The 12,507-nt window shown below is 58.9% G+C and overlaps 1 protein-coding gene across 4 annotated transcripts in view; it reads left to right on the forward strand.

Moving 5' to 3' along the window:
- ZNF512B (zinc finger protein 512B) overlaps nucleotides 1-11,726 on the forward strand; it is a 36,525-nt gene extending 24,799 nt beyond the window's left edge. For all 4 annotated transcript variants that reach the window (XM_075021101.1, XM_075021109.1, XM_075021117.1 and 1 more), the window contains 4 exons: nucleotides 3,087-3,188; nucleotides 4,198-4,260; nucleotides 6,604-6,702; nucleotides 7,053-11,726. In XM_075021101.1, coding sequence (XP_074877202.1) covers nucleotides 3,087-3,188; nucleotides 4,198-4,260; nucleotides 6,604-6,702; nucleotides 7,053-7,346 — 558 coding nt within the window. In that variant the 3' untranslated portion in view covers nucleotides 7,347-11,726. The remainder of the gene's footprint in view (nucleotides 1-3,086; nucleotides 3,189-4,197; nucleotides 4,261-6,603; nucleotides 6,703-7,052) is intronic.
- The last annotated feature ends 781 nt before the right edge of the window (nucleotides 11,727-12,507 follow it).

Below are 12,507 nucleotides of genomic sequence, written 5' to 3' on the forward strand. Positions count from 1 at the left end.
GTTCCCAGCTCGGTGGCACAGGCAGGCGGTGGTGGGCCCTGGGATCTCGCGGGGAATGATGCCCTTACCCGTTTTGGAGGCTGGACTGAGAGAAACAGCCTCCTCGAGCAGAGGGAAGAGGCATCTTAGAGGCGAGAGGGGAGAAAACATGGTGGAAATCCCACAGTTGCATGGTGTGATGCTTTCCCTGTAGAGCTCGAGGTGGGCTTGCTTGTTTCAAGGTGCTTTGTGCCGGAGGTGGTGGTGGGCTTCTGCAGCCCAGGCAGCCGCCATGCCACCCAGGGAGGGATGCAGAACTCCTCCGTGGAGTGCAAGGGCATCCCGTTCGGCTTCCCATGGCTCGGGGTCTGGGTGTTGCTGCAGGGCGGGGGGCAGCCATGGAGGCTGCACATCCCCGTGGATGGGGGTGCTGGGGATCCGGAGTGAAGGGCTGCTGTAGGCCAGTCATAAAGCTAAAGGGGAAAAGTCATCTCCAGGCTTGAGTTTTTAAGAAAACCCCATCCTGGAACCAGGATAAATTCCAGAGCACAAGAGCCTGGCTCGGGTTTGTCCCCCAAAACAATGGCCTTGCAATCCGGGTGGGAGCCAGGCTGAGCCCTGCGGACTCATGTCACTGGTGGGCCAAACCGGATCCCACCTCCGGCTGCAGACCCAGAGCTTGGCGGGGCCAAGTCCATCCTTCCTCCCCTTGCTCAGCAGCGCCAGCGTGATGTGACCCAGCCGCCCGGAGCCGTGTATGGGACCCGGCTGCTGGCCAGCACCCCTGGGTGTGTTTTGGCTTCGCCTCCCGGACGGCATCAGCCGTGGTTTCTGCGGGGCAATGGGAGAGCCGTGCCTCACGCTGGGGACCTCGGTAAGGCTTCCAGGGGAGCTTGTTGGCCAGGGCCGAAGCAGCCTGCATGGTTCTTATTTACTGCGATATATTTTGGGGAAGGGGAGAGCTGTCTAGGGAGCGGAGAGGATTGAAATATGAAAGTTTAATTAAATAAAACCATCAGTCAAAGAAAACAAGCCTTCCCACCCCAGCATCCTTCGACTGTTCAGAAGAGATGGGCTGCGGCCAAATCCAGTTGTAGTCGTTTAATGATTTGGCCATGAAGATTTTCACTTACAGGCTGTTTGAGGAAAATAAATGGAAAAAAAAAATATTCCATGCCTGGGGCTCCCTCTTAATAGAGACATAAAGATGACTTTGACATTCCCAGAACCGCAGCGCCCCAGGAAGACATGGGATTTGCATGTTATTGTGCAGGGCTGTTGGAGGAGAGCGGGGAGGGATTTTTCTCTGGAGTGGGAAGCTGGAGCAGCAGAGTCCGCATCTCTGAACATTCCCCCTCATCTCCTCCCTGGGGATGCATGGAGGGAGAGGTTGTTGCTGGGGCTGTGTGCGGTTACCGTTAATGTTTGCTCATTCATGGGATTGATTGGTTTTTAATTAAGGAGGCCGTTTGGCATCCCAGCTCTCAGTATCAATGACAAAAAGGGACTCCTGTGTTCTTCCCCGGAGGTGGCATTGCCTTCCCCGGGCAGGGGACCAAGCAGTTGGTAGATGCACCATCCCAGAGCTTCAAAGAGTTCTGCTGGCATCTCCCCCAGCCGCGAAGCACGACAGAATAGCAGCATGCTGGGGCTCGGGGGATTTTTCCACATCCGTCCTTACCAGCGTTCATAGCGTTTTGCAAGACCCTTTGCCCCTGCCCCTCGCACAGAGCCCAGCTCTCCCCTTCTCCTCCGCGCGTGCCCCGCCACGTGCCGAGGTGGGGGCTGCGGGGACTTGTGGATTGCTTAAATTTGAGTGGAAACGAGCAGTTGGAGCCTGAGCCCTCCACATCCCAAGCTCTCGGGGGGAGCTCCCCTTTGCAGGGAGGTTTGGGAGCAGCCTGTTCCGGGGAGCTGGGCAAAGGCAAATTCACAACTTTATCAGCACGTTCAGGGAAAATCACAGCTGGAAAAGAAATCCAGCCAGCTGCCTCCCCACCATGTCAGAACCATGAGCCTTGGGTCCTAAGGGCACATTTCAAAAACAGAGCCTGGGTTTACACCTCTCTGCAAGCACTGTTTGGCTATGCATCCTCCCCGGCCAGCGCGGATGCATGGATGCAGCCATGCCCCACGCTCGGAGATGCCCATGGAGAGCAGCACGTGCTCGGGTACCCGCGCCTGTACGGTGCCACGTGCGAGCTCACCCAGCCTCGCTCCAACTCGGGGCAAGTTTGGGGCTTGGGACCCAAGCAACATCAGTCCTAGCAGAGCTGGCTGGGTTGGGATGGGAGTTGTGGTCGTGCAGCAGGCAGGCAGGCAGCTCAGATTGCAGGCAGAGCAGCCCTGTGTCCCCTGCGGACCTTGGCACGATGGCAGGCAGAGACCAGCCCCACAGGTAGGGCCAGGCGCGGCGGGTCCGGAGGCACGGAGATGCCGCAGCTGCGTTTGCTTGTGCTGAACATGCAGAAATGGAGTTGGGAAGGCCGGCCCGCTATGCTCAACCTCAAAGTCGCTAATAAAGCGGTAATTAAAAGCACTTGGAAGGAGCAGGCCTGCCAGAAGGAGAGGCAGAGACACAAGAGCCTTTCATTGTTTAACGGGTTGTGCCCATTCATCGGTGGAAGGCAGCCACGGAGGCTCTTGGCGTCCATCCCCTCTGCCCAGCGTGCAGGGTTGTTTATTCTCCTGGTTATGAAACGCGGCAGAAGGGCCGCGCCGACATGATGCACCGAAAACACCAGGTCCAGGCCTGGGCCCGCGACAGGGCATGAACCCGGGAGCGGGAGCAGGAGCCTCTCCTCTCCATTTTGCCAGCACTGCGTGGAGGTGGCTGCAGTGCCAGGGGCTCCAGCACTGCTCCTCGCCCGCAGCCACCCACCAGCCCAGCTGCTGCCTCGCCGATGGCACCGCAGCGGGCAGAGCCACCCCACCGCTGTGCAGTGCTGGCGGGTGGGAGATGACATCTCTGGGGGAAGCCTCCCCGCTAGTTTTCAGCCCCGATTCACTTCTCCTGGTGGGGGGAAAGACCCATGTGAAGAGCGAGGACTCCACCAAGGACCGGACTGGTGTGTGCCGCTCTGCTAATCGTCTTCTATTGTTTGCAGCTCAATTACACCCGACCGGGGCTTCCAAAGCTCAATCCGAGGCTGCTGGAAAACTGGAAGAACGAAGTGAAGGAGAAGGGCCGCATCAACTGTCCCAACAATGTAAGAACGTCTCTGTTCTTCTCCGGGCTGGCTGGTCTCAGTCTGCTGGAGGAAGGGGAGAGTTGTGGGGCAGAAACCCACCAAAGCCAGGTTCTTTTTGGGCCCAGGACGAAGCTAGCAGTGATACTCAGACCCTCGTTTCACCCCTCTCCCTGGGGTTGCTGCCATGCCTGGTTGAAGCATGTCCGACCTTTGGGACCACCGGGCTTGGGGACCAGACCACCCTCTCCCCAGGTGCCCTTGAGCTGACAGTTCAGCATTGCCCAATTCGGGCTCTGGAGCTGCCTTTGGGAAGCTCCCGAGGTCCGGACGGGGCAAAGGCTGCGCGCTTTGTGCTCGAGAGCCTTTTTATGCAGAGAACCTGCTTTTCCCAGAGCAAAGCTGGAGCTGGTTTTAAGCCATTCTTTTTAAAGCCCTGTGACAGGCAAAGACCTCGGGGACATGGTGCGTGTGCTTCATCTTGCTGTAAAATGCAGCCTTGGCCTGAGCTGGCAGGGAGGTGAACTCCACCCTCGTGCTGGGGCCGTTGATTTATCATCTGAAACAAAGCCTTGCTAATGGGAGTTTTGAACGAGGCTGTTACCACAAGGCCGGGGGAGACACGCTGGCTAATTAATGTCATACACAGGCACTTTGAAAAGACGTTGCTCAGAAACTGGTCATGCTGCTGCCCGGGTGATTTCTCTTCTCCGTTAAGCGTCTGCTGTGGCTCCAAGAACTCCTGTAGCCCAGCAGGACCTCCCGACTGCTCACAAATGTACGTTTTCCATGGAGACATTTAGGGGAGACATTTTTCAGCCCGTTGCAGAGGGATGTGGCCACATGACTCCCATTAGCGTTAATAGGAAACGTGTGACCAGAGCCCTCCGCGTCTCGCAGAGCATTAACCTCACGCTGCTTAGCCTGGACCGGTGGCCTTGCTGGCACAGCGGGCTCCTGGCCCCGGCACAGATGAAGGCACGGAGTCGAGGGGGGATCGTGGCAAATCCTGCTTTGTTTCTTCCCGCAGTGCTGTGAAGCCATTTACTCCAGCGTCTCGGGGCTGAAAGCTCACCTGGCCAACTGCAACAAGGTAGGTCCCTCCTTTTATAGCCTCGGCTCAGAGGTGGGGTTGGGTTTTGGTTTTCTCTCCCCCCTGGCTTGTTTGGAAGCAACAGGCCAAGGGACGACGGCACAGGCTAAAGGATCGTGGCTGCTGGGAGGACTGGCCGAGCAATGCCCCTGCCCATTGAATTGTCACCGCTCAGCCCGTTGTCACACCATCCTGGTCCGGCCGCTCACTCTCAGCACTGTCCTCCTGAGCAGGATCAAACCCACAGGCACGGGCAGATGAAGGCAGAGAGGCTCGAGCTGAGCAGATGATGATGGAGGGGATTTAGCTACCACCCCAGCCTTGGAAGAGAGGTCTTGCAAAGCAAACGTCTCACCCAAGAGCCCAGACCTCTTAACACACCAAGTGCCTCAGAGTCGGAGCAGCGGCAGCAAGCCTGCCTGCCTCGCATCCTCCCGCCTCGGCGTCCCCGTCCTGCAGCCCGTGCCCAGCTTAGTTCCCGCAGCCCCTGAGTTGTTCATGAGCCCTCGGCTACCCAGGGTGGCCAGCACCTCACATGCAGCCATGCATCAACCACAGCAGCTCAGAGCCAAGGAGCTGCGTTTTGGAAGCTGAACGTTTCCCAAGGCAGGTGGGAATTGGGAGTCTTTCTCCATTGATTTGGGCAGCCCTGCAGCCCCTCTGGAAGCCCAGCAGCTTCCCCAGCTGGAGAGACGCTGGTGCGGTGCCTCCTGGGGATGGAGCTGAGGCTGGAAGAGACGGCCGGTCTGTGCAGAGACCAGTGCCCTCTCGCTCGATAGAGCAGCAACGCTGCCGGCTGCAATGAGCTCCGGTGGCCCGCAGCTGCCACAGGGGAGGGATGGGGAGCTCAGCGTAGGTCCCTCAAATTGGAACTGAGTAAGAGCTGGTAAAGCTTTATACCCTGAAACGTTTCCAGCTGCAGCTTCCATTGAATGGAGCTTCCAGGAGGCAGCTCCAATACATACCCCGTGGTTATTAAAAACACAAACTCCCGCGCTCCTCCAACACTAGCTGGAACATCAACCTTTAATGAGATCATTTAGAAAATGGGCTGCAGAGATCGGGCAGAAGAAGCTGTATTTATGCAGGATGAAAGTGCAAACACAGGAGACTCGGGCAGTTCCTTCGCTAGGCTGCAGCAAACGGTCTTTGAGAGAAAATGGAGCCATTTTCTGTCTGGTTCCGTGCACAGAAAGCAGCCAGGTGTTTGCACGAGCATTTTCTTTAACCGCAGAGCTGCACCCTCCAGGTCTGGTGAGTCTGGCGTAGCCAGGGCTGGGTGTTGGGGATCAGCACTGGGAGAGTTTGCTGCTTTGTGTCTCCCACATGCTGCCGTCAGCGGGACTCTTGCCCTTGCAGAGGATTTAGTTTTGCAATGGATACATGCACCACCAAATCTGGAGTAAATCGCAGCCCTTCCTGAGCTGGCCTGTGATTTCTGCTGTAAAATCCTGCAGAACTGGTTGAAGTACATCAAGCCTTACCAAGAGAGGAGGTTGCTCCCAGGCAACACCCCATCCTCAGTTGGGACTGATGCACCAAGGTGATTTTTGCATGAGTATTTCTGAAGCCAGCCTGCAGTGAGCCAGGCCTACCCATGTCCTGCCTGTCTCTGAAATGAAAGACCTGTCTAACTCCAGATTTACAGCACAGAGTCAGCTATGGAGAAATGCCCAGGGAGCATATATATCGCCTGGAGGGGCCCATCCATAAACCCCTCGTCAATAGAGAGCACATTATCTCCCCTGTGCCGTGAACTACGGCAGAGCCGAGAGATCAGTCATCCCCACAAGGGCTCTAATGACAGAAATCCAGCAGTTGCTGTGTCTCTTTGACAGCATAAAAGGAAAATTAGGTGAGTCTGTTGGACATAAATTAGATGGCGGTTCAATCCCAGGAGATCTCAAATCTGCTGACAGTGAGGAAATGGGGCGGTTGGCCCCATCAGCCTCCTGCACACCCGGGGACACACACGGCGTCGGTGCTAACAACCAGTGTTGGGGATGCACAGGCAGCAAAACCTGCCACTCGCTGCCCTCCAAGTATCTAGGACCCGGCACTTTGAGGCCTGGCACAGATGCCATGACAGCCGCTACCACCAGCACTGCAGTGGCACAACCGGCACGGGCTGAAATTGAGAGCAGAAGATGCGGTTGTGAGCTCCCAGACCGAGGGCTGGCCAAGATCTGGTGGTTTAGAAATGAGCATTTATTTTCTGTTGCTTTGAGGTTCAAACATCAACCTCCCTTCACGGGGTGGGGGGAGCAGGGCCAGGGGGGGAGCCACCCTTCCAGGGCATTTTTGGCTCTGCTTGGGGCTGCAGGAGGATGCTCTGTCTTGCAGGGGGACCATTCGGTGGGCAAGTACCGCTGCCTCCTGTGCCAGAAGGAGTTCAGCTCTGAGAGCGGAGTCAAGTACCACATCATCAAGGCTCATTCGGAGGTAAGGAAATGGCTGGGGCTGGTCCGGGCTGGTCCCTGCTCCAACGCGCCCATCCTCGGGCTGCCCCGCTCCATCCATCCGTGTCTGCCAAGAGCGGAGCACAGCAGCTCACAGCAGCCTCAGCAGTGCTGTGACATTCGGGGGGGGGACCTCCCTGTCCCCCTTTGGGTCCCCAACACCCCCAGGCTGGTTGCAGCTGCTCAGCGCCAGCCAGCTTGTCCTTGGGGAAGTGATGCCAGCGGGACGTGGGGTGGTCCAGGCTGGGGCAGGCGAGGCATGGGCTGTGCGTGCCGGTGCCGGTGCCTGGCCCCAGGATGGTCACTAACGCCCGTGTCACCCTGCGGACACAGAACTGGTTCCGAACCTCCGCAGAGGCCAGCCGGAAAAAGAAAAGCAGGGAACAGCTTTCTTCCAGCAAAGAGGAGAAAAAGAAAAGCACAAGCGGGAAGAAAAGGGGGAGGAAACCCAAGGAGAGGCCTCCCGAAATGTCCCCGAAGGGCAAAGAGAGCGTGGCAGCAAAGACTAATCACAAGAAAACCCTCGAGCACTGGGAAGGCTCCCGAGGCAGCCCCGACGGGGACGAGCGTGTCCCCAAGCCCCCGAGCCAGCGGAAGGGGGGAGCCAGTAAGATGCCCGAGAAATGAGCAGCTCAGAGACTCGTCTCCGAGGATTTGTTTACAGCCCAGGGTAACAGGGTGGGGGTCTCTCCCGGTTTTCTGTCCCCCTCATCCCACCTCCCCCCCCACCCTCCACTCACCCCCTTTTTACAAAAAAAAAGAAAAAAAGAAAAAAAAAAGAGACAGAAAATACCAATTAACCACTTTAAACAAGTCACGGACCTTGTTTCACACTGGAAAACAAAGAGGATCAAGGAAGCTGGACCGTTCTCCACCCCCTGCCCATGTACATACCCCCCTGCCCGACGGGACCCTGCTGCCTTCCCCCTCCTCCCATGACTTCCCTTTTTACTCCCTGCACCAAACTGGTGACGCTTGAGCGAAAGAAAAGTGCAATAGCAGCAGGGTCCCCTTGGACGGGGTCTCTCTGCGGCTGTGTGCCGGGGCAGGGGGCTGCCCGTGGCGGTGCTGCCTGCCCGTCCGGGCAGCCTCCGGTGGGCTCCAGCCTCCCGGTGCAGGCAGCACCTGCATCCCTGCTCCCAGGACGATGTTTCCAAAGATGTTTGACCCATGCAAGCGGCCGGGCAGGGGCAGAGGGACAGCAGGGTCTGGCAGTGGATACTGGAGGGGTCCTGGTCACTCTCGCCCCGCAGCCTCGGGCCGAGAGGGGATCTGTTTTGGCAGGGACCGGCTCGGTGCAGGGGTTTGACTCAGCAGCGTGAAGCACAGGCAGAGGAACGAGCCGGGAGCGTGGCGGGGGTCCGGCAGAGCATCGTCCCGAGACGGCAGGGCTGGCTGTGGCGGCGAGATGGGGTGCGGGAGGTGTGAGCACCCCTGGAAGTCGATGGGAGAGGGGGGTTGCTGGAGGACTGGTCAGGTTGAAGGGTTTAACGGAAAGTTGCGGGAATGCTGCGAGCACCGTGGAGCATCGCGGTGAGACCACGGAGGGGGGCGCGATGGGGGGAGCTGCGCCCCGGTGCTCAACTTGTCTTTGCGAGCGTAGCCGGACTCGGAGTGCTGCAGCGGCAATGGCAATGCCGCGGCGGCAGCGCCGGTGTCAGGGTCAGCCGGTAGCCGTAGAGCTGCCCAACCGGCATGGGGGGGGTCCAGCTAGAGGAAAAGGTGATTCAGTGTCCCCATCGTGCCCCATCCCAAAGGTGCCGATCGCCCAGGAAGGAGGAATGGGATTTCGGTCACCCAGCTGCAGCCGTGGGAGGTGTGTAACGGGGACGGGGGGCAGCATCAAGTGACAATCATGGGTCCTGCTTTCGGGCATGTTGCACTCGCCTTGTCCCTCCGGGCTGGGACCCACCATGGGGTGAGTCTCGGCTCCCCTGAGATGCATCCAAGCCCCCGACCATCTTCCTCAGGGACAGGGAGTCCCCGCACGGCACGCTGTCCCTTGCTGGTTCTCTTTCCCCGGGCTTTTCTTTGCGTCCATACTAGTATCGTCGTAACACCTTGCTCCGGCCTGGAGGGAACCATCCCCGGACCGGGATGTGTCTGTCTCCAGACAAAAACCAGGCTACCTCGGTCCTTGGGAAACGGGCACGTTTTCTCTCGGTAACAGAACAGAAAACCTTAATTTGATTTTTTTCCCCTGTGCAGAGCCGGGAAGGTGGCGTCGGGGGGAGGAGAGCTTCTGCTTTTACTTTTATCAATTAAAAACTCAACCCTCCGTTTCCTTCACTGCTCTTCACCGCCCACTGGAGGCTCAGTATCACTTCCCTGCTCCGAGGAGCCGCTCAGTAATAATTAACGTCCTTCTCCACTGCAGGTTATTAGAGCCACGGAGGGAGGGAGGGGATGGTAGTGTCTGAAGCCAGGGCAGCTTCTCGGGGGAGCCAGTGCTCCTGCTCCGACCGCAGCTCCCGGCAGCTGGATGCCACCATCTGCATCTCCCGGCACGCTCAGCCGCAAACTGGGCACGTGCCTGCGGGCGAGGGAACCCGCCTGAGCGCTGCTGGTTGCGCCGGCCTTCGAAGCAATTAGCGGAAAAGCTTAATTAGTCACTGCGGCTCAGCCTGTTTGCTGCTTGCGCTTCATCCGATCTTTGTTTTGATGGTGTCACCGGTACAAATCCTGCCTCCCCGGGGAAGGGAGGAGAGCTTCAGGAGCCATAGGGCCCACGCTCTCAGAGCCGTCTTGGTCTCTGTCACGACGGGGACGTGGGGACACTGTCCTGGGTGACGTTTTGCTGTGCTGAGCCCGAGGGACGGCCGTGGCTGTCCGCAGAGCCCCGTGCTCGCTCGCCGAAGCAATAACCGCTGGAAGGGATGGCGAGGAGGGACCCCCGCACCCAAGGAAGGTGCTCAGGGGGCACGCCGTGGATGTTGGCGGTGGGGGGTAGGCAGCAGCAGGGGCCCTGGCACAGAGTTTGGCACTGAAATCTCCGCAAAGGGGCAGAGGGAGCCACTGGATCCCGAAATCTTGTCCCACCATGGGGCAAAGCCCCCGGCAAAGCTTCATGCCCTGGCCTGGGGAGGGGGGACCCAGGTGACCCAGGGTGCTGGTTTGGATGTTCACCTTATAATCCCCACCGCCTCCCCTTGGGCATCGCACAGGGCTCGATTCTCATTAACATGCAATTAATTGGCTTCTCATTGATTAAATTAACAGACAGTCCTGTGGTCTGTGCTGAGGGTGAGGCCCAGTGCAGGAGCTCGGCTGGGAGCTGCTCAGGGCAGGGGAAGGGCTGGTTTGGGGGGGTCGTTGTGGGGTCCGGCTCGAAACCCATCCCGCTGCTTCAGTAACGAGAGTGTCTGCAAACGAGCGTCCTGGGAGGAGCGAGGGGCAGGAGCGGGGACAGCCGCGGTGGCCTCGCAGGGGTGACACCGTCCCGGAGGGGACCCCAGGGACGGTCTGGGGGGTCTCGGGGCAGGCGATGGGCTGAGGGCAGCGGGGACGGCGGTCCCGGTGCTGGGGCTGTCCCCTGTCACCCTCAGAGCTGGGAGACGCTTCTCACAGCCCCCTGCGAAAGCAGCGCCTTGGTCAAATGGAAATTTTTATGAGCAAGTGAAATCTTCAGGGTTTTTTTTTTTTTTCCCCTTAAAAGGTATTTTTCCCCCAGTAGTCATGACTCAAGAGGAATATGTTCTCCCACCGCCGCCTTCTCCATGAGACATCCTTTAGTCTCCTGCTTGTCCAGGGAAGGCTCCGGAGCGATACAGGGAATACCGGCAGCTGCCTGCTCCGCGGCACGAGAGCTGGCAGGGACGAGCCGCGGTGGCACCGACGGAGCCCGGCGGGTCGTGCCCGGCGGGTCGTGCCCGTTGGGGTGCTCCCAGCCAGGCAGCAGCCGAAGGGAGAAACTCACCTTAATCCGATGGGGTGGGTGGCAGCTGCGGGGTGAGACGGGGGGACGAGCGCGTCCTCTCCCCTTCCGTCCCCTCACCCGCGGGGGTTTGGAGACCCTCAGGTCCGGCAGCGGGGAATAACCTACAGTAAATGTAAAGCCCCGCGAAGGGGAGAGGGGTGCTGGGGAGCGGCGGCACGGTGGTACCCCCGCGGTCCTGACCCGCTTCCCCGGGGTGCTCGGGGGGTCGTTCACGGTAAGTAAATTGGGAGCGCGGGGGCTCGGTGGGGACGCGGTGGGGGCTGCGTGGCGGCTCCTCCGGCTGCGTCCCCGGGTGGCACTGGCCTCTGCAGCACCCTGGGGACCCCGACACCGTGACCTCACGGCTCCCGCACCTCCACCGCTGCAGAGACCCACCGTCCCGTCACCCGAGGAAAGGGCTAAAACTCCGCGGGGTCGGGGATGGGTGGGCTGCGACCCCCCGGGAAAACCCCGCGGAGCCGTCCTTGAAAGCTTCGATCGCGGGGGGCTGCCGCGGGCAGGGACCCCTCGGCACCGATGTGGCACACCGGCAAGTTCAGCTGTGCCGCGCCGGCACGGCCACCCGCCCCGGGGCAAGGAGCGAGGGTCCGAGTCCGGCCACGGTGGAGCTGCCCCGGCCCGGAGCATCGCTCGCACCCGTGAACGTTGGGAGCGTTTTGTTCTTTTCTTTCTCTCCTCGTGACACCCATCCCACGGCATATCCGAATGTTTCTCGTCGATGCCAGTTATTAGTGCATAAGTGTATTTTGGGGAAAAAAAGAAAATGGAAAAAAAAAAAAAAAGAATTTTCAATTTATCACTTGTAACCATATATATAAATATATAAATATATATATTAAAAAGTGTTTATTTGCAAAAAATAAAATTGTTTTAACAGTAAACTATCTTATAATAAACTCCCGATTTGTGATGATCTGTTCTTTTGTTAATCATTGACAAATCCTCAGTTGGAGAGTACTGTAACAGCAGCTCTTAACAGCCGCGCCACCGAGCACCGCGGAGGGGTAACTCGATGTACTGTATGTATTAAAAACAGCTGTATCGAATAAATGTTTATTGATTTTTTATTATTACTATTATCATCATCATTATTTTGCAGTTCGGTGGGAGGGTTTGACGCAGGATCGGCCAGCTTTGTCCTTCTTCCGTGGGCGGCTGGTGGTGGCTGAGGAAAGCTCCCGGGGAGACCCGGCTTCGTGCCGGGGATGGAGCACATCTTCTTCATCCCAGCGGTGCCCCCAAAACCGGGGCAGGGTGGCCGGGGCGAGGACCAGCGATGCTTCCCACGCTGGCGCTGGGCACAGCCAGCAATCCCCAGTGCCAGGAGGATCCCCGCTGCCCACAGCCCAATGCCCGGCTGCCCCCACTCCTATGGCAAAAATCCCCCTCCCAAAGCTGCCCCCAATCCGCCCGTCCTGCCATTAAGCAGCACCCGGCGTCTCCCAGCCCCAAGGGCCGCATCCAGCACAGGACCTCTCATCCCCGGGGAGCTCTGCGGGACCAGGGGCACTCGCCGGCCACCCCAGCGTGGGAATAAATCCTCTTCCGCTTCCTAATGTCTTTTTTGGCACCGAACCCAAATAAGCGCCAGATTTAGGCCGATCTCCTCGTTGCTGACCGTTAACCCTGCCTTTCCCGACGGACGGTCTCGGCTCCCCGAGGGCGTGACAGGGACCGCGGGGAGCAGCACTTGCCCCGGCACCCCCCCAAACTCGCGGCACCACAAACCTCAGCCCCGGGGGACCCCGGGTGCAAGAAGGGAGCACGATGCTGGGTAAAACCAGGTCCCTCCCCAGTGCCCCGTGGGGCTGGGGTCCTCCCAGCACCCAGGGACCATTTCAGAGTGCTGGG

Source organism: Buteo buteo, chromosome 2 (genome assembly GCF_964188355.1).
Source record: "Buteo buteo chromosome 2, bButBut1.hap1.1, whole genome shotgun sequence".
Taxonomy (NCBI): domain Eukaryota; kingdom Metazoa; phylum Chordata; class Aves; order Accipitriformes; family Accipitridae; genus Buteo; species Buteo buteo.